Source organism: Gambusia affinis, linkage group LG10 (assembly GCF_019740435.1).
Source record: "Gambusia affinis linkage group LG10, SWU_Gaff_1.0, whole genome shotgun sequence".
NCBI classification, from domain to species: Eukaryota; Metazoa; Chordata; class Actinopteri; order Cyprinodontiformes; family Poeciliidae; genus Gambusia; species Gambusia affinis.
The window spans coordinates 28632422-28654963 of NC_057877.1; the positions used below are offsets into that span (position 1 = coordinate 28632422).

The 22542-nt window shown below is 36.7% G+C and overlaps 1 protein-coding gene across 1 annotated transcript in view; it reads right to left on the reverse strand.

The window, feature by feature from the left end:
- Window positions 1-15007, reverse strand: part of LOC122838549 (ephrin-A2-like) — an 85869-nt gene extending 70862 nt beyond the window's left edge. Inside the window, exons 1-3 of the mRNA XM_044129264.1 lie at window positions 14931-15007; window positions 14709-14778; window positions 12494-13317 (exon numbers count right to left, since the gene is read on the reverse strand). Of these exons, the coding sequence (XP_043985199.1) occupies window positions 12494-12639 (146 nt within the window). The 5' untranslated portion in view covers window positions 12640-13317; window positions 14709-14778; window positions 14931-15007. The remainder of the gene's footprint in view (window positions 1-12493; window positions 13318-14708; window positions 14779-14930) is intronic.
- Between the last annotated feature and the right edge of the window lie 7535 nt (window positions 15008-22542).

Here is a 22542-nt window from a genome sequence, read left to right on the forward strand (position 1 = left end):
CTTATATATCCGTTTTTGTCAAGACATATATATATATATATATATATACACACACATACATACACATTCTTTTTCCTTTTCTTTATACATTTGTCAAAAATGCATATGTAAGGAAAAGAAAAAGCTAAATATATTTCTGCTTTTATTGGTAATTATGTCAGTTTTGGTCTTCCATACAGCAACACTTCCTGGTGGGACTGAATGAGCTGCGAGACTAAGCGAGCGCTCGGCCATTTTTCAGCTCCGTCACGAAGAAAACGTCTTATTAGAGAGCAGCAGCAGCGACATAATTAACAGCCCACATGTGTTTCTCTCTGCCGAGTCTCTCTGGGCCCGACTCGTCTCGGTTTCCTTTCTGGATCCAGATGACAGAGGCGATAAAACCTACAGAGAATTATGAGGTTGTAATGAAGAGCTAAACGTGCCTCAATAACCCAAACCGCTCATTTACGTTCAAACGGCGCCACTTTTTCAGGATTTATCACGTTTTTTATTAACTCAGATTCAGATTCAGGATCATCGACATGCTTCACCAACCTTTAAGACAAAAAAATATTAAAATGTTGAGTTTGTCCAAAGAAATTACATCCAGACATAAATTATTGTGAGGAAATCTGGAGAAACTCGTATGAAACAAACAAAACACCAGAAGAAAACAAATTATATCAGATAAACTCCTTCCCAGGTTTAAACAGAAATAAAGAAAAAAGTTTAAATGATTTACTTAAAATAAATGAAGATTAGGACGAATATTAATAAAACAACCAGATTTTAGTTAAAGGGATTCTGTAATCCAAGAGTTAAAAATTTGTTTTTCACTTTTAAAATAAAAAAAATTATGAAAATCATTTGATTAAATAAATGATTTTAGTTTAGCAAACTGAGGTTTGATTGTTTTCTACAGACTGAATGTCATAAAACGTTTTAGAAAATATACAGAACAGATTGTTTAGATTTTTCTGATGCTTTGTGTAGAAAACAGCGAAGTTGTGCTTCGACCTGCAGTTCACACAATGACAGCAACTTAAACACTGTCCACCTTTTTCAGTACAAATGTAGTTTTTTCTTTAATTTTGACTGAAAATAACAAACAATAAATAGACTTAAACTTCAACTGAGATTTGGGATCATTTAAAGAGCGAAAAAAAAAAAAAAAAAAAAAAAAAGTAAAGTTTCAGGGAAGTTTCATTCAGAGGAGGAAGGAGGAATCTGACCCCGGCTTAGCAAAATGGCGGCTGCAGTGATGCGTTACCGCTTTCTTTTCCTGAACCAAACCGGCTGCCATTTTCTCCTCCAGCGGTGCAGAGCTGCAGGCAGCCCAAACTGGGGCCAAACTGGGAGAAAAACTCCAGAGACCAGTCCAGCCACATCACCTTGGAGTCGTTTTCAGATGGAGAGGCGGTTGAGGGGCATTAGCATGATGCTAACCAGTGAGACATGACGACACATTAACGAAACATTAACGAAACAATTAACAAACATTAACAAACAATTAACCGATTAACAGCCAACAGAGAAATCAGTGGCATCAACTCAATCAACACTCATCAAGATTTAAAAACTTTGGATCAGGGGTGTCCAAACTTTTCGTCATCAGGGGGAAAAAATCCGATTCAAAAGCTTTCCAAGAAAAACAAAAGAAGTTGTCCAACTTTCTCTATTCTCTGTAAATTCAAAACCTAAAAAAGATTTTGCACGTTTTCTGTCAAAACAAATAATTTATCCAGTTATAATAACAGAATTTCTTTCAAAACAATTTTAGCCGAGTTTAATAAATTATAGAAAAGCTGATTTTGATTTTTAAACGTCGTTCTACTTATTATTAAAGTTTGGCTATAAAAACATGAATACTTTGTGCATTGCAAGAATTTTCTGCTGACGTAAAAATAAAACATTCAGTAACTGATATTTGTTTCTTAAAGTGGAGTTAAGGGCCACAAATGGCCCCCGGGCCGCGCTTTGGACACCCCTGCTTTAGATCATTATTCATACATTATTACTGTTTTTAAACTCAAATTAAATCGTTTTTATTCTCTGAAATTAATGCATTCATAAATTAAAAATGATAAAATTAAGAAGTCTCTTAGTGAAAGTGCTCAACCTTTTTATTTTCCCACATTTCAGACCATCAGTGTTGCGTTTCACTGGGATTTGGGGACATAAACGGAGCTTCGCTGTGGAGTGGAAGGAGAACGACGGATTATTCGCTTCTCGTTTCCTTTGGGGTTTCGTCTCAACTAAATCTGAACATCTGGAGACTCCAGTTTTTGTCCATATTTTCCTTAACGACTCAAACTCAGCCAGATTGAATAGGAAGGATAACTGAGCATCATTTACCTACTTTTGTCACTGATTCCAGATTCAGCCTTGGTCTGGACTTTGACTATGCCATTCCAACACAAGAAATGCCCAGAGAGATGCTATCCTGCAACAAAACACCTGAATCCTCACAATCATCAGAACCATATGTGTCAAACTCGTGGCCCATGGGCCAAATGCGGCCCGCTGCAGCTTTCTAAGCGGCCCTCTAGTGTCCAGATGCCAAATCACATCAATCAGTCCCTCAGTTGTTTCTATTAATTCTCCAATCGTGGAAATTCGCACATAATCAAAAAATCCCTGCATATTTTTGTGCAAATGCATAACTGAGTTCATATTAAAATGATTATAAACATTTCAGTGATGCTAACTCCCACCTGTAGTTCCTCAGGTATGAATACTTCACACACTGCATGACTCCTAAAGGAGCCGTATCATGCTTTCCATGCACATAAATGAAGCCATTTTATAGCCACTTATGTAACATTAAGTTGTTATGAAAATGCGTATCAAATATAACTTAATAAAGAAATCTGACTTTGTGATTTAAGACTTTGAAATTGGGTCTCTGTCTCTTTAAAAACTCCTGCTCTTTCTGAAGCTCCGCCTTCAGGACGTCGTCCCAACATGGCGCCTCTGTTAATGAATTAACTACGTTTTACCAGCGATGCTCTGAGCAGCAGCTCCACCGGGTGTTTGCTAATTGCTGCTGGCTAGTCTGAAGGAGCTGAGTGGGGGAGCTGCATCTAGAAGGCGGGGCTAGGCCCAGCTGACTGGTTGCCATGGAGATTAAAGGATTTCTGAAACGTGTAGGAAAGAATCAAAGCAACACTCCAGGATTGCTTTAGATGAGGGAAAAACATGATAAAAAAGTTGATTTTACACGATACCGTTCCTTTAAGTTCCCAAATGAGCGTTTCTCACCCATCTTTACATTTTAACGCCGTTGGTTGAGGGAAAATTCAAACTGACCAATCAGAGAGAAGACGATGACAAAGACCTTTGCTGCATTACAACAGCCAAGGTCTGAAAGTAAAGAATTATTTTTATTGCATTCTTACACATTTTAACCTTAAATTCCTGCATAAATTTTCCAGTTTTATTTCTTATGTAAGAAGATCAAACTGCCTTTGTTACAGTACGTTGTTAAACTCTGCAGTCCCTTCAGTGCAGAAACAGTGACTCGTCTGAGCGTGAACTCGTGGTTTCCAGCCTCACAAGTTGCTTTTTATTGAATCCATCAGGAACTTCTCGCCCGGATCCCTCCGGCGGCCTCAGGACATTTTCTGGAGGTCTCTCTCTGCTTTGAGGGAACCTTAATGAAGTTAACATTTTTGGGGGTTTTGGGTTGAGGGAGGCGGCGCAGCGGTAACAGAGGACCGTTTTACTTCCTCGTAATTCTATTTAGTGAGACAGAGTCGAGCCATAACCAAGAAATGTTTCATTTAACCTCAGACTTAACAGCCAGCCTGGTGGAGGAAACCAACACAAAGATCTTCAGTCTGCGGAAAAACATCTGCAGGAGAGGAACGCTGACAGATCTGAACATTTCATTTCTTCTTTAACTTTAACAGAGGATAAAGTTTATACGACTGCTGACAATTCTCAAACATGACAGCGTGACGTTCATAACGACCTGGAGTTTAGGAACGCTGCAGGAAACTAAAACAAATGATTTTAGTTAGCAACTCTCTGTTAGCTGTGGGAGGGTGGAGCTAATCACAAAGTTAATTAAAATGTTAAGAATCGTTCAGAATCAGGTCTTTTGCTTTACGATGCGTCCTTTAGATTTATTATCTAACCTGAGAGGTTCTTTCACAGAAATGGCGACACCTACAGGCAACACTGAAACATAGCGATGTCACAAACAGGTCAGATAGGTTTAACAGAGAGCTAACGCCACTGAACTTTACATGTTTATGGTTTGTTTTTACATGTTCAGTTTTTATTCTTTCTTTTTTCTTTTTCCTATTTTTCTTCCCCTCTTTGTTCCTTATCCCCAATTTGCCTTTTGTTTCTTTTTTATGTCATTTTCTGAAGCCTGGTAGCTAGCGTAGCGCTAGCATAGCAGCCAGCATGGTAGCTAGTGGGGTAGTTGATGTGATAGCTAGCACACTAGCTAGTGTGGTTTATTTGAATTGTCCTGAAGTTGTTCTGTACAGAACCTTGTTCCCAAATTGCTCAATCTTAAAAAAAAACAACCAGTTTGCAAAATTAAGATTGAGAAAAAAAAAAAACGTCCTTTTTAGGAATGTGGTAAAGAATAAATGAGTCCAAAAGTTGGTAAAATGTTGGTTGAATATTTTTCTCTTATTTTTATGGTTTCTAATTTGTTTTGGAAACCGTTTACACGGCGACATCAAGATGCCCTGCGTGATGTTTATCATTTAAACTGATAAATTTATCATAATAATTTTTAAACACTATAATCAATGTTTAAATCCCCACAACTGTCCGTGTCGTTAGCATTGATAGTTTACCATTTACTCCTCTGTTTGTTAAAAAACAATCAACAAATAAAGATGCATTCAAAGATATTAAATTCAGATTCACACTTCGTTATGCGACTGGTGAATATTTTTCAAAACAATGTTTGTGGGACAACAAATGCTGTGACACACAGAAAACAACAATACAACTAAAGAGGAAGTAATAAATAGTTATTCTTGCCACTTTTATTGTTCTCAATATAATATTGTGATAAAACTAAGTTGTACTTACAAAATGGAGGCCGGCAGTCGACAAATTTGTTTTATTTTTTCTAAATTAATTTGGAGACATTTTATATTGAGTAAACGAGAATCGCCATTTTTATGGAAAGTGATTTTTTGGCATACTGCTAACTGCTGCGTTGATGGGATTCCCTGAATCTGTGCCTCAGCTTCCTGAAGGTCCAGCCACGCATGCCGGCTCCACATCATGGATTTGCTGCCACAGCTGTCAGCGCACTGCGCTACACTTCGCCCAGGACCCAGAAACGTCGCCACCGAAATAATAAACCGCCACAACCTCGCTGGGGGAGCTTTAAGCTCTCACACTCCATCACACCACCTTACCAACACGCTGCTAAAACCCCGGCTGCTTATTTACAACCATCCACTGTGGAAAAAAAACTAAAAGATTTAAGTTTTATGTGGCTAGATTTCAAAACTAAAGTAAAAGGTAATTTGGTGTTATTCCTCAAAAACCTCCCAACTTCCTGATTTATGAGCCAACAGAGTTAAACAACTCTTCAGTCTGTCCAGTGATGAACTGGTCCAAACCGTCCAACACGGGGAGGTTTATTTATTACCTACGTTTGGTGAAAAATACCTTTCATGCAGATGTTTTAAAATGCTACCTGCATGATGAAACAGGAGTTCTTATGCCAGGCAATCCGATCTGTCACATTTCTGTTTCTGCACATATTTTAATAACACGTTACGTGCTAGATTTTTGTTTCAAAAATTGCTTGATTTTTTTTATTTTTCACAATAAATTGTCAAATATTTAAGTTTTTTATTTTTAGGAATTTTGTCTCATTTTAGTTTTTTGTAAACTGAAGCAAAGAATTAAATGATTTTATTTAAAATTCTCTTAAATAGAGAAAATCTTTCCATATATGCCGTTTAATTATTTTCTAGCCTTTTATGGACAAAATGGTTTTCAATCACTGAATTTTTATGACTGAAAACAGTTTTTGATACTAAAACTCATCAAGTGCTACTTTGATTTCTTAATAATTAATACATTTCTGACTTTCTTTCTGTTCCCAGAAAGACGCTGACATTAGTGAAATGACTCTCAGACAGAATAAATGAGATCAGACTGGATTAAAACAGAAAACAGTAAACACAAACCACAGACAGACACTGAGCTCCTTACAGGAACATTCAAATAAAAATCAGATGGGGAAGCAGCCGGCCCTCCTGCAGAGAGCAGCGCTAAAACCTGAGCCGACTGAATCAGGGGAGCAGGGAAAAGACTTCTTATTGTGTCGTCTAACGTTTTAAAAAAGAAGGATTTTGTTTTGACAGACGTCACTGAAAGAGGAAAGGCTGTCGGAGAACAGCATGGAATCCAACATTTGCTGGATCCCCACATTCGGAAGCAGATTCAAACATTTAAATGGATACAAGAAACGCTTTACAAGAAATATTTGCACAAAGTTTTAAACCCACTTTCTTTCTTCATCTGGTTCTGACTCAAAACCACGCATCACAATTATCACAATTATCACAATTATCACGATTATCACGATTTTCTCTGTTCACTGTTAAGACCCAAATATTTTAATGGGTATAAAACCTTGATAAAGTTTCTTATGAACAGAAAAACATTCAAAATCTGACGACAATTGATGGCTTGTGTTTTAACATTTAGTCAATATTACACAAGAAAAATGCAAAATTATTAAACAAAATATAGTAGAAAGAAATAATCCCAATCCAAGTTTATGTTTATTGGTCACAAATGGCACCAATAGAGCAATGGTTGGACTTTCCCAACTTTTAGTTTTATTAGATCGTGTCTCCTGAATGTTTTCTAAAAACGTCCCAAACCGAAAAACTAAATGGAAATTAAATGTAGGTCTGCTTAAAAACTTAAAAACAACCGCATCGTCTGCAAGTTTCTGCTTTCAGGATTTTTTTTGGATACAAATAACATTAAAAATCTCTGAATATAAGTTACTACATGATTTTTTATCCACCGTTAAACGTGTCCATCATTTAAAGGAAGAATCTAAAACTCGTCTAGTTTTTTAGATCTAATTCTGACAGTATTTGAGGGCGGAGTCTGGAGTGAAATATTCAAAAAGAGTCAATCAGACATACAAATAAACATTCATAAGTTATATCTATATCCCATGTTAATATTGCTGTTATGGTTCATAACAGATATTTACCAATATTTTATATATTTCATTACCGTTTCAACTGCTTTGGGAAAAAACACCAGAAACAGATAAAAATAAATAACATATTGGGCCAATACTGATATGTTAAGAATTCACTAATATCAGCCGATACCGATGTTGGTGCTGATATATTGTTATATTATATATTGTTATATATTATTAATCTCTAACCAAGATCATTTAATCATGGGATTAATTGAATAATTGCGGCTGGTTTAACAGTCAAAATAAAATAAATAATCAAGAAACTGAACAGATAAAACTACTTTGGTCAAACATGTAAAAATAAACTGCAACGAATGTTTTAAATTGTTTAAAAAGTACAATTATTAATTCTAAATATAATGTAAAATAAATAACAAAGCAGACTGCACACCATAGAACTAGACTGAATAGACGGGCTCTAATGGACACATCATCACCAACACCCAATCTAGAATCTTTTTTCAATATCGGGACCAATACAGTTTTTAATATCGGATCAATGCATCTCTATGCAAGAGCTGTCCCAAGACTAATACATACAAAATTGTAAAATAAAAATCCTAATTTTTTGTAGCTTTGATTTGGTGACGGGAAAGTAGACCAACCTGTTTTGGTGCATCATGAATAAAAAAATAACATTGTCATTTAGTTTTACATGTTAAAAAGATGCTGAAGTAGATTATCTGCAGAGAGAAAATACAGGAAACTGGACGTCCGACAAAGAACACATGATCTAAATTCATAGTGAAAACCCTGGATCAATATTCTGAAGTATATCATTTTATTATTGTCTATATTCATAAAGGTTTGAACCAAATTTCGTCATTTTTTGACCGTTTCCCTTCATCTTGCAGTCATACTGTGCACCTCTTTATTGTTGGGGCAAGTTGTGGTGGTGAAGCCCTTCAACCAAAGAGCTGGGGGCCATTTTGATGCCTGGATGAACATCGAATCCCTAAAAGAAAAAAGGGGGCAAGAACCCAAACCAGCGAGGATGGAAAAATGGAGGCATATGGATGAGTAGAGAAATCCGAAGTGAAGCGGACGCTTTGCACGTTTAGTGAAATACGAACAAAAGGAGTAAAGGATGCAAATTTTTAAAACATTTTGTACGTTATAATTTTTTAGTTATTCTAGGTTGGATCTCATCAGCTAAAACTACCGGATGTCTGTCTTTATTTCCTAATACACCTCTAATTACTCCTCATATAACCCGACCGCTGAGATCTGAACGTGTCAGGAGGCAGCTCAGAACGAGATAAATAAATTTACACTTCAGATGATTCCAACAACAAGGTCAGAAAGATTCAATTAGCACAAACTGAGCAGGCATCAAATTACAGAGCAGGTCCAGGCAGCGGCCATTACAGACGACTAAAAATGATCAACGTCGTTGAGATGCACGGTTTGACGTTCCCAAAACGACTTTAGGACTAAATTATGGGAAATTTGAGTTGTTTTTGAATATATTTCACACCTAAAAGCCAAAATGTTGGGAGCAGAAGTTATAACACCATGATATTATGAATGGAAACAGATTCCTATGAATGAAGAGAGAAAAGTGGCAACTTAGACCTGAATGTGCCAATCCTAAAAAATTACTGCTGCAACGGCAAAAAGAGAGAAGATCTACGAGCTTCGAGGTCAGGAAAAAAAAAAATGAAATCAGCCAATCACAACGAGACGAACAGATCAGAAGAACCGAGAAATGAGTGGAGAAAGTCAAAGTATGTTTAAGACAATTTACATCACATTTACAACAATATATATCATTACATGTATTCAGAAGAATTACAGGTGAATGCATCAATAAAACAAACAACCTCTGTAGCCATTGTTACAATTAGAGCTGCAGAAATTTATATTTCAATTAGTTTTTAAGCTAATTTTCGATTACAGTTTTTGGTAAGAAAAAAATCTATTTTATTTATGCAAACTAGAATCAGCGTTCAAAGTTAGCGGTTTAAGACACTTTGCTGAAGATGAACAACATCCATTCTACTGATTCGTCTTGTTTTGTCAGAAAGTGAAGCTCCACCAGCTGATCCTGATTTACTTCGTAAAGTTGCTTGGACTCGTTAAAAATACGTACGTTTCCAAAGATTTCTGTTAAAACAACAAATTTCCAAGTTTGACATCAAGTAAGTGAAAAAATTAATTTCTTTTTTGCATGTGAAGTACAATGACCTTTGACCCAGTTTAACTAAAAATGGAACTAACTTCAGAGTTTTTGCTCTTAACATAAAGACTGTTATTTTTAGATTTCTGCCTCTTTCTGAACCTGCATGTTTATATTTGTAACACCTGAAATTATTAGTAAATTGTATTTTTATTCAGTATTTAACTTCATGACCGTTGGGTTCCTTCAATCAAACCTAGAAATCCATTGAAGACAAAGAAAATGGTCACCAGAGTTTATAGGATTCGTGGTACATTGAGTTTTATTTCATTAAGACTAAATTCAAACCTATTTCAGGATTAATTCGCGCTTCAACCATGTTATAATTGATAAAATAATTTTGTTGATTGGATTTTCTATGCTCATGTTATTTCAGGGTTAAACGATCAAATGTATTTTTTTTTAAATTAGAGGTTTTTCAAAAATATTCAAAATATAATCCACCATAATCTGGGAGATTTTATCCTAAAATTACAAAATGGATTAAAGAAACACGAATGAGGATCAAACTAGACTGGATTTGATATTTCAGTAAATTTAACCAAAAACATTTTAACGTTTTGTTTGGAATCGTTCAGTTGATTATCGAATATTTTTTAAATATTGGAGGAGAGTTAGTGAGTTTTGATGTTTAAGTTTTTGATGCGCACCAAATTATCTAATGAAAATATTTAGAAACTAATGGAAATAAGTTGGTGTGTGCAGCTGTAGAAATCAGTCACGGCCGTTTTGGGTCCAATTCCCAACGTTGAGACGTTTGCAGCTCGTTTTCCTCCATTTCCTGTCAATTAAAGCCGCTAGTGCTAAATGAATATTCTTCATTTAAAATAGTATTCATCATTTGGACAGCTGAAAAATAGCACTTTGTACATAAAATGTCAGAAAATACGTTCATTTGTAAAGTGACACTAATAAACTATCCAAAAGCAAACTGTAAAAATATGAAAGACAGTTTAACAATTTTGTTAGATAAAAAAGTCAAACGTCCAATTTCAGTAATTTTCTTATTTAAAAATCTGTCAAATTTTCTTTTTATTTAATGTTTTTTTTATTTTATTCTCCATTAAATTAGAGTTTAAACTGTTTTATGTGTGAAAAAAGGTACAAAAGTGAAAATTTAAAGACGTCTGAGGTGTAGAAACGACACCTAACCCGTTTCTGTTCGCTCGGCCCAAACGACCCGCCAACACCGACGTTCCTGCAAACCCAACGGATTTCTCAATCGCCCCTGAGCAGAACCGGTTACAGAACGGTGGTTTAAACCCTCTAATCGAGACCTAATCGGGCTGAACCACAGAACCGTCACGGCGGGACGACGAGCAGCAGGTTTCCCTCCTGAAATTTTCCGTGTGGCGTTTAATAGAAAACGGATTTCCTGCTGCAGAGAGGAAGAATCCTTTCTGGGTGTTTCATGAACTTCCATTAGCGATAAATTAACCGATGCTCCTCTGGACGCAGATATATTAATTCTCCAGTGAGAAAAATCGCTTTTTCTGCCTTGTTATTACAGGAACGCAGCAGGGACACAAACGATCAGGCAGCTGGAGACCCAGAACCTCACATCTGGAGGACCACACACACTCCAACACACACTCCAACACACACTCCAACACACACTCCAACTCTTTACGAGAACGGCCTGTAACTACTTTTCCTGCAGCAGAAACGCTCCATATCAAACTTTATGCTCCTGCTTTCTGTTGGGCTCATTATCGTGCTTTTATTTTGAAAAAAACACAACATTTTTTTAAAACTGTAAAGAAAAATCTCAAATAAAAAATTCTTCCTCAGTAACACCTTCGCATTATAATCCTGCAGTAATCCGTAAAACACCTCCGTCTCCTATTGGCCAGCTGAGGAGCCAATCAGAATGGACGACATTCTGCTGCTAGGCCACAAAAAAAGAGAAAAAAATGTAAATTTACAAGTGAAGGTCAGAGGTCGCACAAAAATCAGATGTGTTCCAGACAATTTAACGAGTTTCTTGGCAAACAAAGAGAACCATTTTGTTGTGTTGAAGCAGTTAGAAACATCTGGAATCTGAAGAGACCAACGAAGACAAAACGTCCGAGCAAATCAACGTCGACTTGCAAAAATTAACTGTGATTTCCTACGAACCATGAAGTCGTCCTCAGATTTCCTGCTGAACCAGCAACTCAGAACCAAACAAACAGCTAACCTTCTCTGAAAATGGGAAACATTTGATATTTTGGCATGAAAAATGGAAATTAACTGACCCAAAAAATCTCTGGGTACAGTTTCTTTTAAAGAGCCGTTATTAATTATAAAAATACATAAAAGTTTGATTTCTTGGATTCCTGCTCATTATTTCAGGTCACATTTTCCCATAAATCAAATATTTTAGATCTTTGGACCAAACAAAATGTCACCTTGAGCCGGTCGTAGCGGTGAGAAGCCATTTTTCTCTTACTATGCACAAAAAACCCCAAAAACGTTAAAATGTATGTAACATCAGTTAATATCAAATGATTACAGATTTCACTGCAATTTTTGGTCGAAAATAACCAGAATAGTAAGAAAATATCACGGAACCAACAAATCAGAACCAAAATTATTAACTGAAAACAGCAACAAAGACTAAATTTCTTCAAAATAAATGGATTTTTCACATATTTTTAAAGAATGAAATGCTTCATTCATTTTCTATGCAACACATTTAAATTTTTCAGTGGGAATTTATGACGTTTGGGTGAAAGTTTTTCTCCAAGTTGCATCAACATCAATTATCAACATTTTATCCAAGATGGAGATGAAAGGTTAAAAACATTTCACCTGTTGGATCAGAACCGTTCAGGTTTCTGGTGCCAACCAGAACCAGAGGCTTTAAAATTGGAGCTGAAGCTGCAGTTTCTAACATCTGGGAGGCATTTTGACTTTTTATCTGCACTGCACAAACCCTGCAGCACGTTTCATTTCTCCAGAACTTAACGATTTATATTTGGGTTGATTTAAGGAAACTTTTCCAATTTAAAGTCGATTCCCAAAACAGTTTTCTGAGCAAATTGACCGATCAGCTCATGATCCGAATCTGTTCCTCCAGGGAGCGCAGAGTTCGGATTCAAGGGCCAGTCCGGGTCTTTGCTGGGTCTTACCTGGGATTGGTGCTGTTCCAGTAGACCGCGTACCGGTCCGAGATGAGCCGGTCGTCGGTAACGGCGCAGCAGAGTCGCAGCAGCAGCAGCCCGAGCAGCAGCGGCGGCCGCTCGGAGCGCGCCATGAGCGGCGGCGCGGCGAGCATCCGCGTCTCTTCGGTTCAGCTGTTCGCGAACCAGAACCGAAGCTCATGAAAAACTAAATAAAAATCACCGTTCTTCAGTCACTTTATATCCACAGAGAGGAGCGGGGAGTCTTATTTACAGCAGGCTGGCTTCATTCCGCCGCTCACACGATCATCCATCCCATTCAGCGTCAGGACGCGCGGCTTCTCGCTCCACACTCTAAAGTCAGGAAAATACTCCGAGCGTGCATCCAGGGGGGGAAACCTGCTCCAAACTTTCATTTTCACCCAGTCAGAACCGGGTCAGAACCGTGCGTCCTTGCTTTTCAGCTGGAATCTGAACTCTGCGGCGCGTTTACGCGCGGAGCGGAGCGGCGCCGGACACGGAGCTCATTCAGGATTTATGTCCACTCTTATGTAACCTTCGGGTCCAACCGAGCGGATCCCCGGAGCTCCGCCGCTCCGCAAACTTCTGCTCGCAAACTTTCAGAACCGAACCGGACCGCGCCGAGTGGACCGGGTCGGCTCGGACCCGTGCACACGGGAACAAAGAGAAAAGTTTAGTCGCTGCTGCAGGAGGAGCGTTTGGCTTGATTACCGGCTGCGCTCCAAACTGCAGCTCCCGGTGCGTCCCGGTGGGCGGGGCTTCCGATTCAGCCATGCCTGAAGCCCCGCCCACCTCCAGCAGAAGAACCCCTCCTGTAAAAAAAGTGTGAAAACCTAAAACAGAGTATTAGGACAAGTATAGATTAAAAAAAAAAAAATATATATATATATATATATATATATATATATATATATATATATATATATATATATATATATATATATATAAAGGGAGCGAATTTCTGTCAAAAAAACAGATTTTGAGATTAATCTTAGAAATTTTTGAGAAAAACATGGAAATTTCTGAGTTTCAAAAGGTGAAAACTTTCAACTTGTGAAACTTTAGATATTTTCATGTTTTTGCTAGAAAATTTCTGAAGTTAATCTAAAAAATTATTAGGTTTTTTTTCTAGAAAATGTTCACACAGCAGAACTGAGAAATTTCCAAGTTTTTATCTAAATATTTATTTGTTCTCTCTAGATTCAGAAAGTCAAATTTAACTATTTTAATACCATTATAACAGAGTATTCAGGCCATGTTAAAAAAATGGTAAAGGCTAAAATTGGGAATAAGGTCAAGAACAAAGTCATACGAGAATAAAGTCATAATATTATGAAAGTAAAATAGTATCAAGAGAATAAAGTTTAAATAATATGAGAATAAAGTAATAATGTTATAAGAATAAAGTCTTGATATTATGATGTTATTCTTGTAATTTTATTACCATCAAAATATCTGCAGCCTTCAGAAAGTCACATTTAAGAGTTTTTAAGACCGTCATAATGGCATAAAGGGACACACACTAATTTTTATTTTTTTTAAAGTAACAGTAAAGAGTATTTCTGGCTGCTCCTTGTCTAAGTTCCCACAGTTTGGGGTTTTATGAGCTTCTCTGTTTTCCTTTAGTGTCTAATAAACCTTTTAACACTTGTTCAGGTCAGGTTTCATGTTTGAAGTGGGTCCAACTGGCTCTCCAAACATTAGAAACATGTGACTCAGCCAAAGTTTTAGGGTTCCTTGGATTTTTCTCCGTCAGGACAGAGATTGATCTGGAAACTATAAATTATTGCAACTGTCTTCCTTCCTTGTCAATATATGGGTTCCGATTTCAGGTAATTGCAATTCATTTGTTACAGATCCTGCAAATAACTCAATTAAAGATTTTAATCAAGTCCCACCACATTTAAAGTAATCAAGACTTCTCTCAGAAAATGTTTGGAGTTGCATTTTGTTAATTGACCAAGAGGGGGACAAATTAGGGCGGAAAATGGCGGAATATTTCATTTACATGCAAGCTAAGACAGGATACTTTCTGTTTCCAATCGTCCCTTTATTTTTATTTTTGTTTGTTTAATAATGATTACTGAAATTTCTGTCTGTAATAAATGTTTCAGATATGTTATGTAATTATTTTTAAAAAAGAAAAAGCAACAGAGACTCCCGGAGTTATGCTAACTAGCATGTCATTGAACATGTTGCTCACCTTTTTCACCGCCACAGGGAGGAGTTACGATGCTATGTGGGGCCGTAGGCTGCACCTGACGTGGACTCATCTGTTAAGTGTGGTAAAAGAAACAGGGACAAGTTAAAAAAATGAATATCTTGCTAAACATTTCCCTTCAATGGTTTAAAGCGGGTGAAATGGATGCTAACGCTAGCTTGTAGTTAAGCCAGCTAAGCTAACAGGTTGATAAACACCCTTTACCTCTCTTGGTTAAAAACCAGGTTGTTAATTGACACCAATTCTTTTGTCCTTTGTCTTTTTTGAAAAATGGATTTTATTATTTTCTGCGCATTGTGACTGGTTGTTGTCTCTTACAAACTAGTAGAAAACACCGTTACCGCCAAGTGCGGCTAAAGCAGGAACAAACCATTTTATGCAGATGGGGGTGAGAGGGTGTTCAGTAAAAATGGACGATTTCCCTTTTGGTCTGTGAATGATCACTTATTTGGAATTGTTCAAAATTATCTAGTGAACAATTTTATTTGTGCACGATTTTAATGATGTTTATTGTTCAATGGAAATGCTCCAATTGTAAAGTTGTGTTTTTGCGATATTACCAGAATATCTACAAAGTTTTGCACATATTTGTAAAGGAAGCATAGCTACAGGATACATTTCCATTCACCTTAAAATTGTAAACTGAAATTACAGAAATAGATTTGCTAATGGAAACATGCCAATCTTGAAGAAACACATTTTTGCGTAAAATATTTTAGCTAGTTTTGGAGCTGGTTTCTGGCTGTATCAAAAGTAGTGTATTTTGCAAAACTGCAATGGGAACTTTTTTTATTATTATTTTGCATCACACAAGTCAGGTGATCAATAACCAGACGTTACTGCTGTAGGAAATGACAAAGAAGACAACAGGAAGTGGTATGAGAATGACGGCGCTGCATGGTTTTTAATTACTTACTTTAATGACTGATCAAGCGTATTCACATGCAATTTTAATTGTGTTTCTTATTTATTGGAAACACCAACATTTTGAGCAGTATGTCAGTTTTCAGTTTCTTGTTCCTCTTCGCCCCTCAGCTGCTCGGCCTGGAGCTGAAGCTGCTGCTTTGCCCTCTGAAGCAGTGAGGAGTTTCCTCCTCTCATCCAGTGATTCAGCACTCATAAATATTTCAGAGAGTCAGCTTTGGAGGGAAAAGCAAAGGATAGAGGGAGAAAGAGGAATACAGATGAATCTTTAATTCTTGCTTTTAAAATAGAACCAACGGATTAATGGGAGCTGCTCTATTAAACTTTCAGAGGCTTCTGTGAATAAAAGCAGAAACGTTGGACAGCAAGACGCAGAGAACGGCAGAGGAAGAGGAATCTCAAAACAGAAACAGAGCATCGCATCATCGGCGTATGTTTGAGCAGAGAGGAAGTGTCTGGGTCAGGTGAGACCGACCAGGTCACCAGCTACAGCAAACATCAGCGTCCAACACTCACACTTAAAAATAAAACCAGAATAAAGGCTTATAGTGTAGAAGAAAGTCTGAATTTTACTAGAAAAAAATTCTAATACCATGAGAATAAAGTCATATGACAGTAAAATCATAATATGAGAATAAAGTCTTAAAATGACAGTCTTATGAAAATAAAATCACAATGTTTTAAAGTCATAATATTTCTAGAAAAAAAGTTGTAAAAGTATGAAAATAAAGACTTAGAATTACTTAAAGTTATAAAATGAACATAAATTTGTAATATGACTAAAACAGTCGTATCAATATGATAATAAAGTTGTAATAACACAATAGTAAGATCTTAAAACAAGAATAGTTGTATGACAATAAAATCATAATTCTAGAAATATTATTTTACTTGCATATTAACTTGTAACATTGCTAGAATAAATTCGTAATATTACTAGAAATAAAATGGAATATTGCTAGAAAAATGTTGAAATAATATGAGAATAGTTGTGATAACATTAGTATATATTAATTTTCTTTATCTACATACGTCTTGGATTTTACACATATGTCTTTATTATTCTTATGTATTTATAAAAAAATATATATTTTTTAAATCCCCCCGTCTTAGGGGAGGATTTAAGATGAACAAACTGGTTCTGTTTGTAAAAAATAAACCTGATTTTATAATTTGGTGTTCAGTTCAAGAATAAAGGAATCAGGTTACAAATCTGACCACTAAGCGCTTTTCTAACATCATTTAATGTTTTGTTCTTCCATGTTTATATTTAAGTTCAGTTTATTGTTTATTCCAGACTCTTTTCCAGAAGAAGCTCAGATTCTTTTTTGTTTTTGTTATGGGATATTTAAATTAACTGCATGAAGACAAAACATTCAGGTGTTCAAGTGAATGTTATTGAATGATATTCACTCGAATAACGTTCACACTACAGGTGGTGCGTGACAGCGCCCCCCTGTGGGCGAAGCGTGTCTGGTAGAAAAGTAATTTGACTTTAGAGGAAATAATTAGTTTTAAAAGCTGGTTTCAACAACGAAGCTAATTAATGAGGCTAATTACAGTTTACAGAGGGAAGATAAACACACGCACACACACCAGGCTGTACAGGTGTGCACCCACACCTGGATCCAGTTTGTATTTTGGTTTTTGTATGATTGTTGATTTTGTTGCTGGTGCTGGTTCGGGTCTGGTTCTGGTTATCCCGTCTGGTCTGTATCCGTTTGTTCTTTTAGTGGTTGTTTTGTACCTGTTTTGGTCCATTTTCTGTTGGTTTTGAGTAATTTTTTGCCAGTTTTCTGGTCGTTTTGTCAATCTTTCCGACTTTGTGCGTGTCAGTTTTGTCTTGCGGGCTCTTTGTGTCGGTACCAAACAGAACCGGCGGAACCCCGCTGCGTCTGAACCCCGGCTGTGGGTTTGTCCTTGCTGAAGGAGACGGAGGCGTCTCCGTGGGGGTCCGACCTCCAAATCACACATACAGACGACTTAATGGACTGTCTGCTGATTCGCCCATCAGCCTTTAATTGACCTGCAGGCTGTGTGTGTGTGTGTGTGTGTGTGTGTGTGTGTGTGTGTGTGTGTGTGTGTGTGTGTGTGTGTGTGTGTGTGTGTGTGTGTGTGTGTGTGTGAAGGAGCTCATCTTGTGGTGTTGTGGGGACATAAATGTGAATTATGAGGACTTGGCTGGAGAAAAAAAAAGAGTTTCTTGCTGGTTCTGATCAAGTTTTAGAGACAGAATGTGTTCCAGTCATCATGGCGGAGGAGTTTCCTGCAACCGCAGAATTAAGGGGTTAATTATAACCCAGAGGACGATGTGGACTGAAAATGGACGATTATTTACGTCTCATCAGACCTGGACAGAATTACCTGCCGGCCCCCTGCTAGACGCTCCAATCACCAAAACACCAGGATGGCGACGCCTGATAGAGCCGCTGGTGCTGGTGATGGCGACCAGTGAACCGGACGTTTGCATAACCGGCCATTTTTTTCTCCTTTTTCTTGACGGATGCAAAGTAGCCGCCTAAAACCGTGATGGACCTGTCAGCCGGCCGGCCATTAGCTGCACGCTGAGCCTCTAGTCTTTTTTTTTTCTTGCCAAAATACTGTTTTCCTCTCCTTCTGTCCCCCACCCAAACATGTCAAAACACGCGTGACTGCTCATCATGAGACAAACGGCGCTACAAACGGCGCTTTCTGGGAAGCTAGGCTAGCATTAGCGTCCTGACAGCCGGCGCGCGCCAGTTAGCTGCGGTCACTCGGCGGGAATCAGCCGGACCGGACGTTATGTGGAGGAAGAGATTGCCTCGGAGGTAGTTAGCGGGACAGAGGGTGTTTTTTTATTTTTTATTTTTCTGAGTGCAAGACGGATAGGCGGGGAGAATTAGCATTTAAAGTACTTGCCCACCAGGCATTAGCACACCTTGGTGGGCTCAGCCAATATGTTCCCCGCTGTCCTCCGAAAAACTCCACAAAGAGGGAAAAAAATATCTAAAAATCATTTCACTTCAGAGGAGGAGAGGAATGTAAATGGCTCACAGAGAGAAGAGCAGCAACATCACAACAGAGATGTCAAAGTCCCTCATTAGGCTGCAGATAAAAGACACTTTTTCTTTCTCGAAAACTATTAAAAAGTGATTTTTATGGCCGTTCTCTGTCTTTGTTTTGACATGAGATACACTGTAAAAACAAGTTTGTCACATTTAGGGCAGAAATGAGCAGCAGAAGCTATGACTCCCAACAGGCATTTAATTCAAAATAGTTCACAAGTGAAGGATTCCACAGCTTTTCATGTTCATGACATAAAATCATAAATTACTAGAAAAAGTTGTAATAACATGAGAATAAGCTTGTACAACAAAAAAAAATGTAATAATATAAGAATAAAATCCAAAATATTTCTAGAATAAAGTTCTAATATAGTAGAAAAGTCACAATAATGCAAGAAAAAAGTTGTAATATCATGGGAATAAAGTCATACGACAATAAAAAACCAGAGCAAAATCAAAATATTTCTAAAATACGCTTTTGATATTACTAGAATAAAGTAGTAATTTTAAAAAAAGTAATACTTGAGTAAAATCTGAATATTTATTTTAAAAAACATTACAGCAGAGTAATGTTATTATGAGAATTGTAATAATGCTATAATTACAATAGCATTATTACAAGCTGCAGCTAACAAGCTATGGAAAGATCTTCCTTTGGCCAGAAGACAAAAACTTCACTTGTTGTTTTTAAGACCCCCATCTTTTTCCTTTGGCTTTTGTCATAATCTGAGAAGTTACATTTTGTTTTATTGTGTCTGTATATTAATATGTATTTTATATTTCAATCTTTTCTATTTTATAATGACGTTGTATTTTATGACAGTGTATAGCACTTTGGACCTGTCAGTGTATAAAGTGCTTCATAAATAAAGTTGGTATGTTATTATGATAAAGACATTATTATGAGAATAAAGTTGGAATTTTAGGAAAATAAAGTAATAATTTTACTGAAGATAAAAAGTTGAATTAGGACTGTTGAGTGTTTTGTGAAGTTATACTTTGATAACAGTTTTATCAATATTTAATTTTTTACCATGTCAGCATCAAATTTATATGAAATTTATGACTTTATTTTAGTATTTTATGGAAAATATGTGAATTTTGTTTTATTTCCTGTGACCGGTTTCTGTTTGTGATGGTCCCAGTCAGACCAGTAAGCAGGAGCTGCAGGTTTTGCTTTCCAGCCGGTTTGACCTCAGCAGAGCCTTCCTCAGGCTCCTCCTCTTCCTCGGGGTCCGGGAGCGTTTTGGGGGATTATGCTAACTCAGCTCGGACTGGAGGGATTCCTGTTTGACAGCCGTGTGAGAGCAAGCTGGCGTGCCGGCATTTGGTTTCCCTCCTCCTCCCGAACCGCTCTTTGTTCGGCTGCGAGTCAACGGCCCGACGTGTCGCTGGTGAGAATAAGAAGATACGGATATGAACTTCCTCCAGTCTGTAAAGCCTCAGATCTCCTCTGGTTGTTTCCACAGCACTGACTGTGAAAGTGAACGCTTCACTTCTCTTCTTCTTTGGTTTTAATATCTCCGCCGCTCACTCCCTTCTCAGAAAAGAAAAGAAGCTTTGATCGTTCTCTTGGATAAATCTCATCTTCAGGTCACAAAGCCAGGGCAGATAGCTGCTTTGACGCCATCAGAGCAGCTTGCAAACGGACAAATTTCCTCTTTTAATTGTAGCATGAAGAACATTACAGAACGGTTGGAAAAAAGCTGAAGGAGAATCCGTTTGAATTTCCAAAGAGACGGAAAATCAGGTCAGACGACAATTAGAACACGTTAAAATCAGTCACTGCATTTTCATTTACCTTAAAATCGTGCAAAATGTAATTATGAAAAGAAATTTGCTTAATAGAAACATTAATTTAGGAAAAAACTGGCTTTTCAATAAGTTTTTACACAATATGGTTTCAGGAAGTTTCTACTGGTGAAAACCACAAAGAAGACTACAAGATGATATTAGTGGAATATTGACAAAGTTTTGCACACATTTGTAATAGAAACATAGTTACTCGGCTCATTACCACTGACCTTTAAATTATACAAATAGAATTCTGAAAATAAGTTTGTTTAATGGAAACACGGCAATTTTGGAAGACAAACTAATTTCTTGTAGTTTTTGTGCTAGGATGAAGTGTTTTTTTTGGCTGCATAAATTCATGTATTTCACATTTATAATGAAGTCATAGCTACTAGCTGCGTTTCCATTGACCTTTAAATCTCACTGTTTGGAATTCTGAAAATAAATTTGCGTGATGGAAACACTCCAATTTTGAAAACTCACGTTTTTTGATAAAAGGTTTGTGTGCTAAGATGAGGTGGGTTTTTGGTTATATCGTACTGAGTGTATTTTGCAGAACTGTGATGGAAAAGCTCTTTTTGCATCTGACAAGTTGCATAATCAACAACAGGAAGTTACTACTGTAGGAAATGACAAAGAAGAAGACAGGAAGTAGTGAGATGATGTTTTTTGATGACTTATTGCATAAACAAACTTATTCGCGTTTGGTTTTAATTACGTTTTGAAATCAGCATATTTCACAAAACTGCAATAGAAACACTTTTTTCACATCACACAGGAAGTGTCATGGCGGAAACCACAAAGAAGACGACGGGAAGTAGTTTAAGGAGTGAATGCTGTAAGTCAGCACTTCCATCCAATCTTTGCAAACTTTTTAAACTAATTTAATTAATGAACTAAATGGTTTTGTTTGGGAACTAAGTCCAACTGGAATAAAGATCATTTGTCAGAATAAAAGTAGTTTGTGAAAATGGAAAACCTTTAAGCTTTTCTTTCAGATCACATTTCCACTTTAAAATGTTTTTATTAATCTGTTATATTCTCATTTTAAATGTTTTAACTGTAATTAGGAAAATTATTCTAAATAAATGCTTTCAAACTTCCAAATATACGTAAATTAATCTATGCAGCGCGTCCTAGATGGGCTTTTTAAATAATATTATAATTTAATTGATGGTCTGCAAATACTTGAAAGTACCACTAATCTGTCTGTACTGGACTGAACAAACTGTCTTCCTGTGTGTAAATTTGATCTGGTTTTCAAAAAGACTAACTGGTGACAAAACTAAACGATGTGAATTAATTGTGGTTAGTGCAAAGAGTTTTATGTGTGAAAACATTTCAACATTTTGTTTCCTGCAGATCATCTGGTCACTTCTGGCTCCTTTTGAACTTTTTTACAAGTATTTTTCTTCTTTCTTAGCTGAAACCAGAACAATGATGAACACAATAAAAGCAGACTTCAGTCAGTTTTTAATTTGTAAGTTTCACGTTTTTCTAATTATTTTGTCATTTTAACCACATATCACATGAGAAACTTCTTTTATTTTTATTCAAGTATTTCAGTTGGATGGAAGAACAAACACATTTAAGGCACAAAAACAAATTTATGCTCTAAAAACACAATTAAGGACAGGATAAGCTTACTCAGAAGCACAGCTTTAAAACTTTATAACTTTATAACTTTTACGTTCATCTTGATTTCTTTGCCGCGCGGTTTCTGTATAAACTTCGTTTTCTTCTGGAGTTTGGCGCCCTCTGCTGGACCTTTTTTATTCATATTTTGTTCTCACTTTATGTTAACATGAATTAAACTTGTTATATGTGAAAACTGAAGGATATGTTCTGGTTAGAAATAAACACAGCGCCTTTATTCTGCAGAGGGATAAAGACTCATCCAGAAAATGTAAAGCTTGAAGAATTATGTTTTCTGAGAACCACTAAGGTGATATGAGTCAGGGAGAATGTATTGGAGCCATCCTATTATGCATAAACAGAAGAAAAAGTTTTGTAAATTTCTGCCAAGAAAACTCAAATTATGAGATTAATTATAA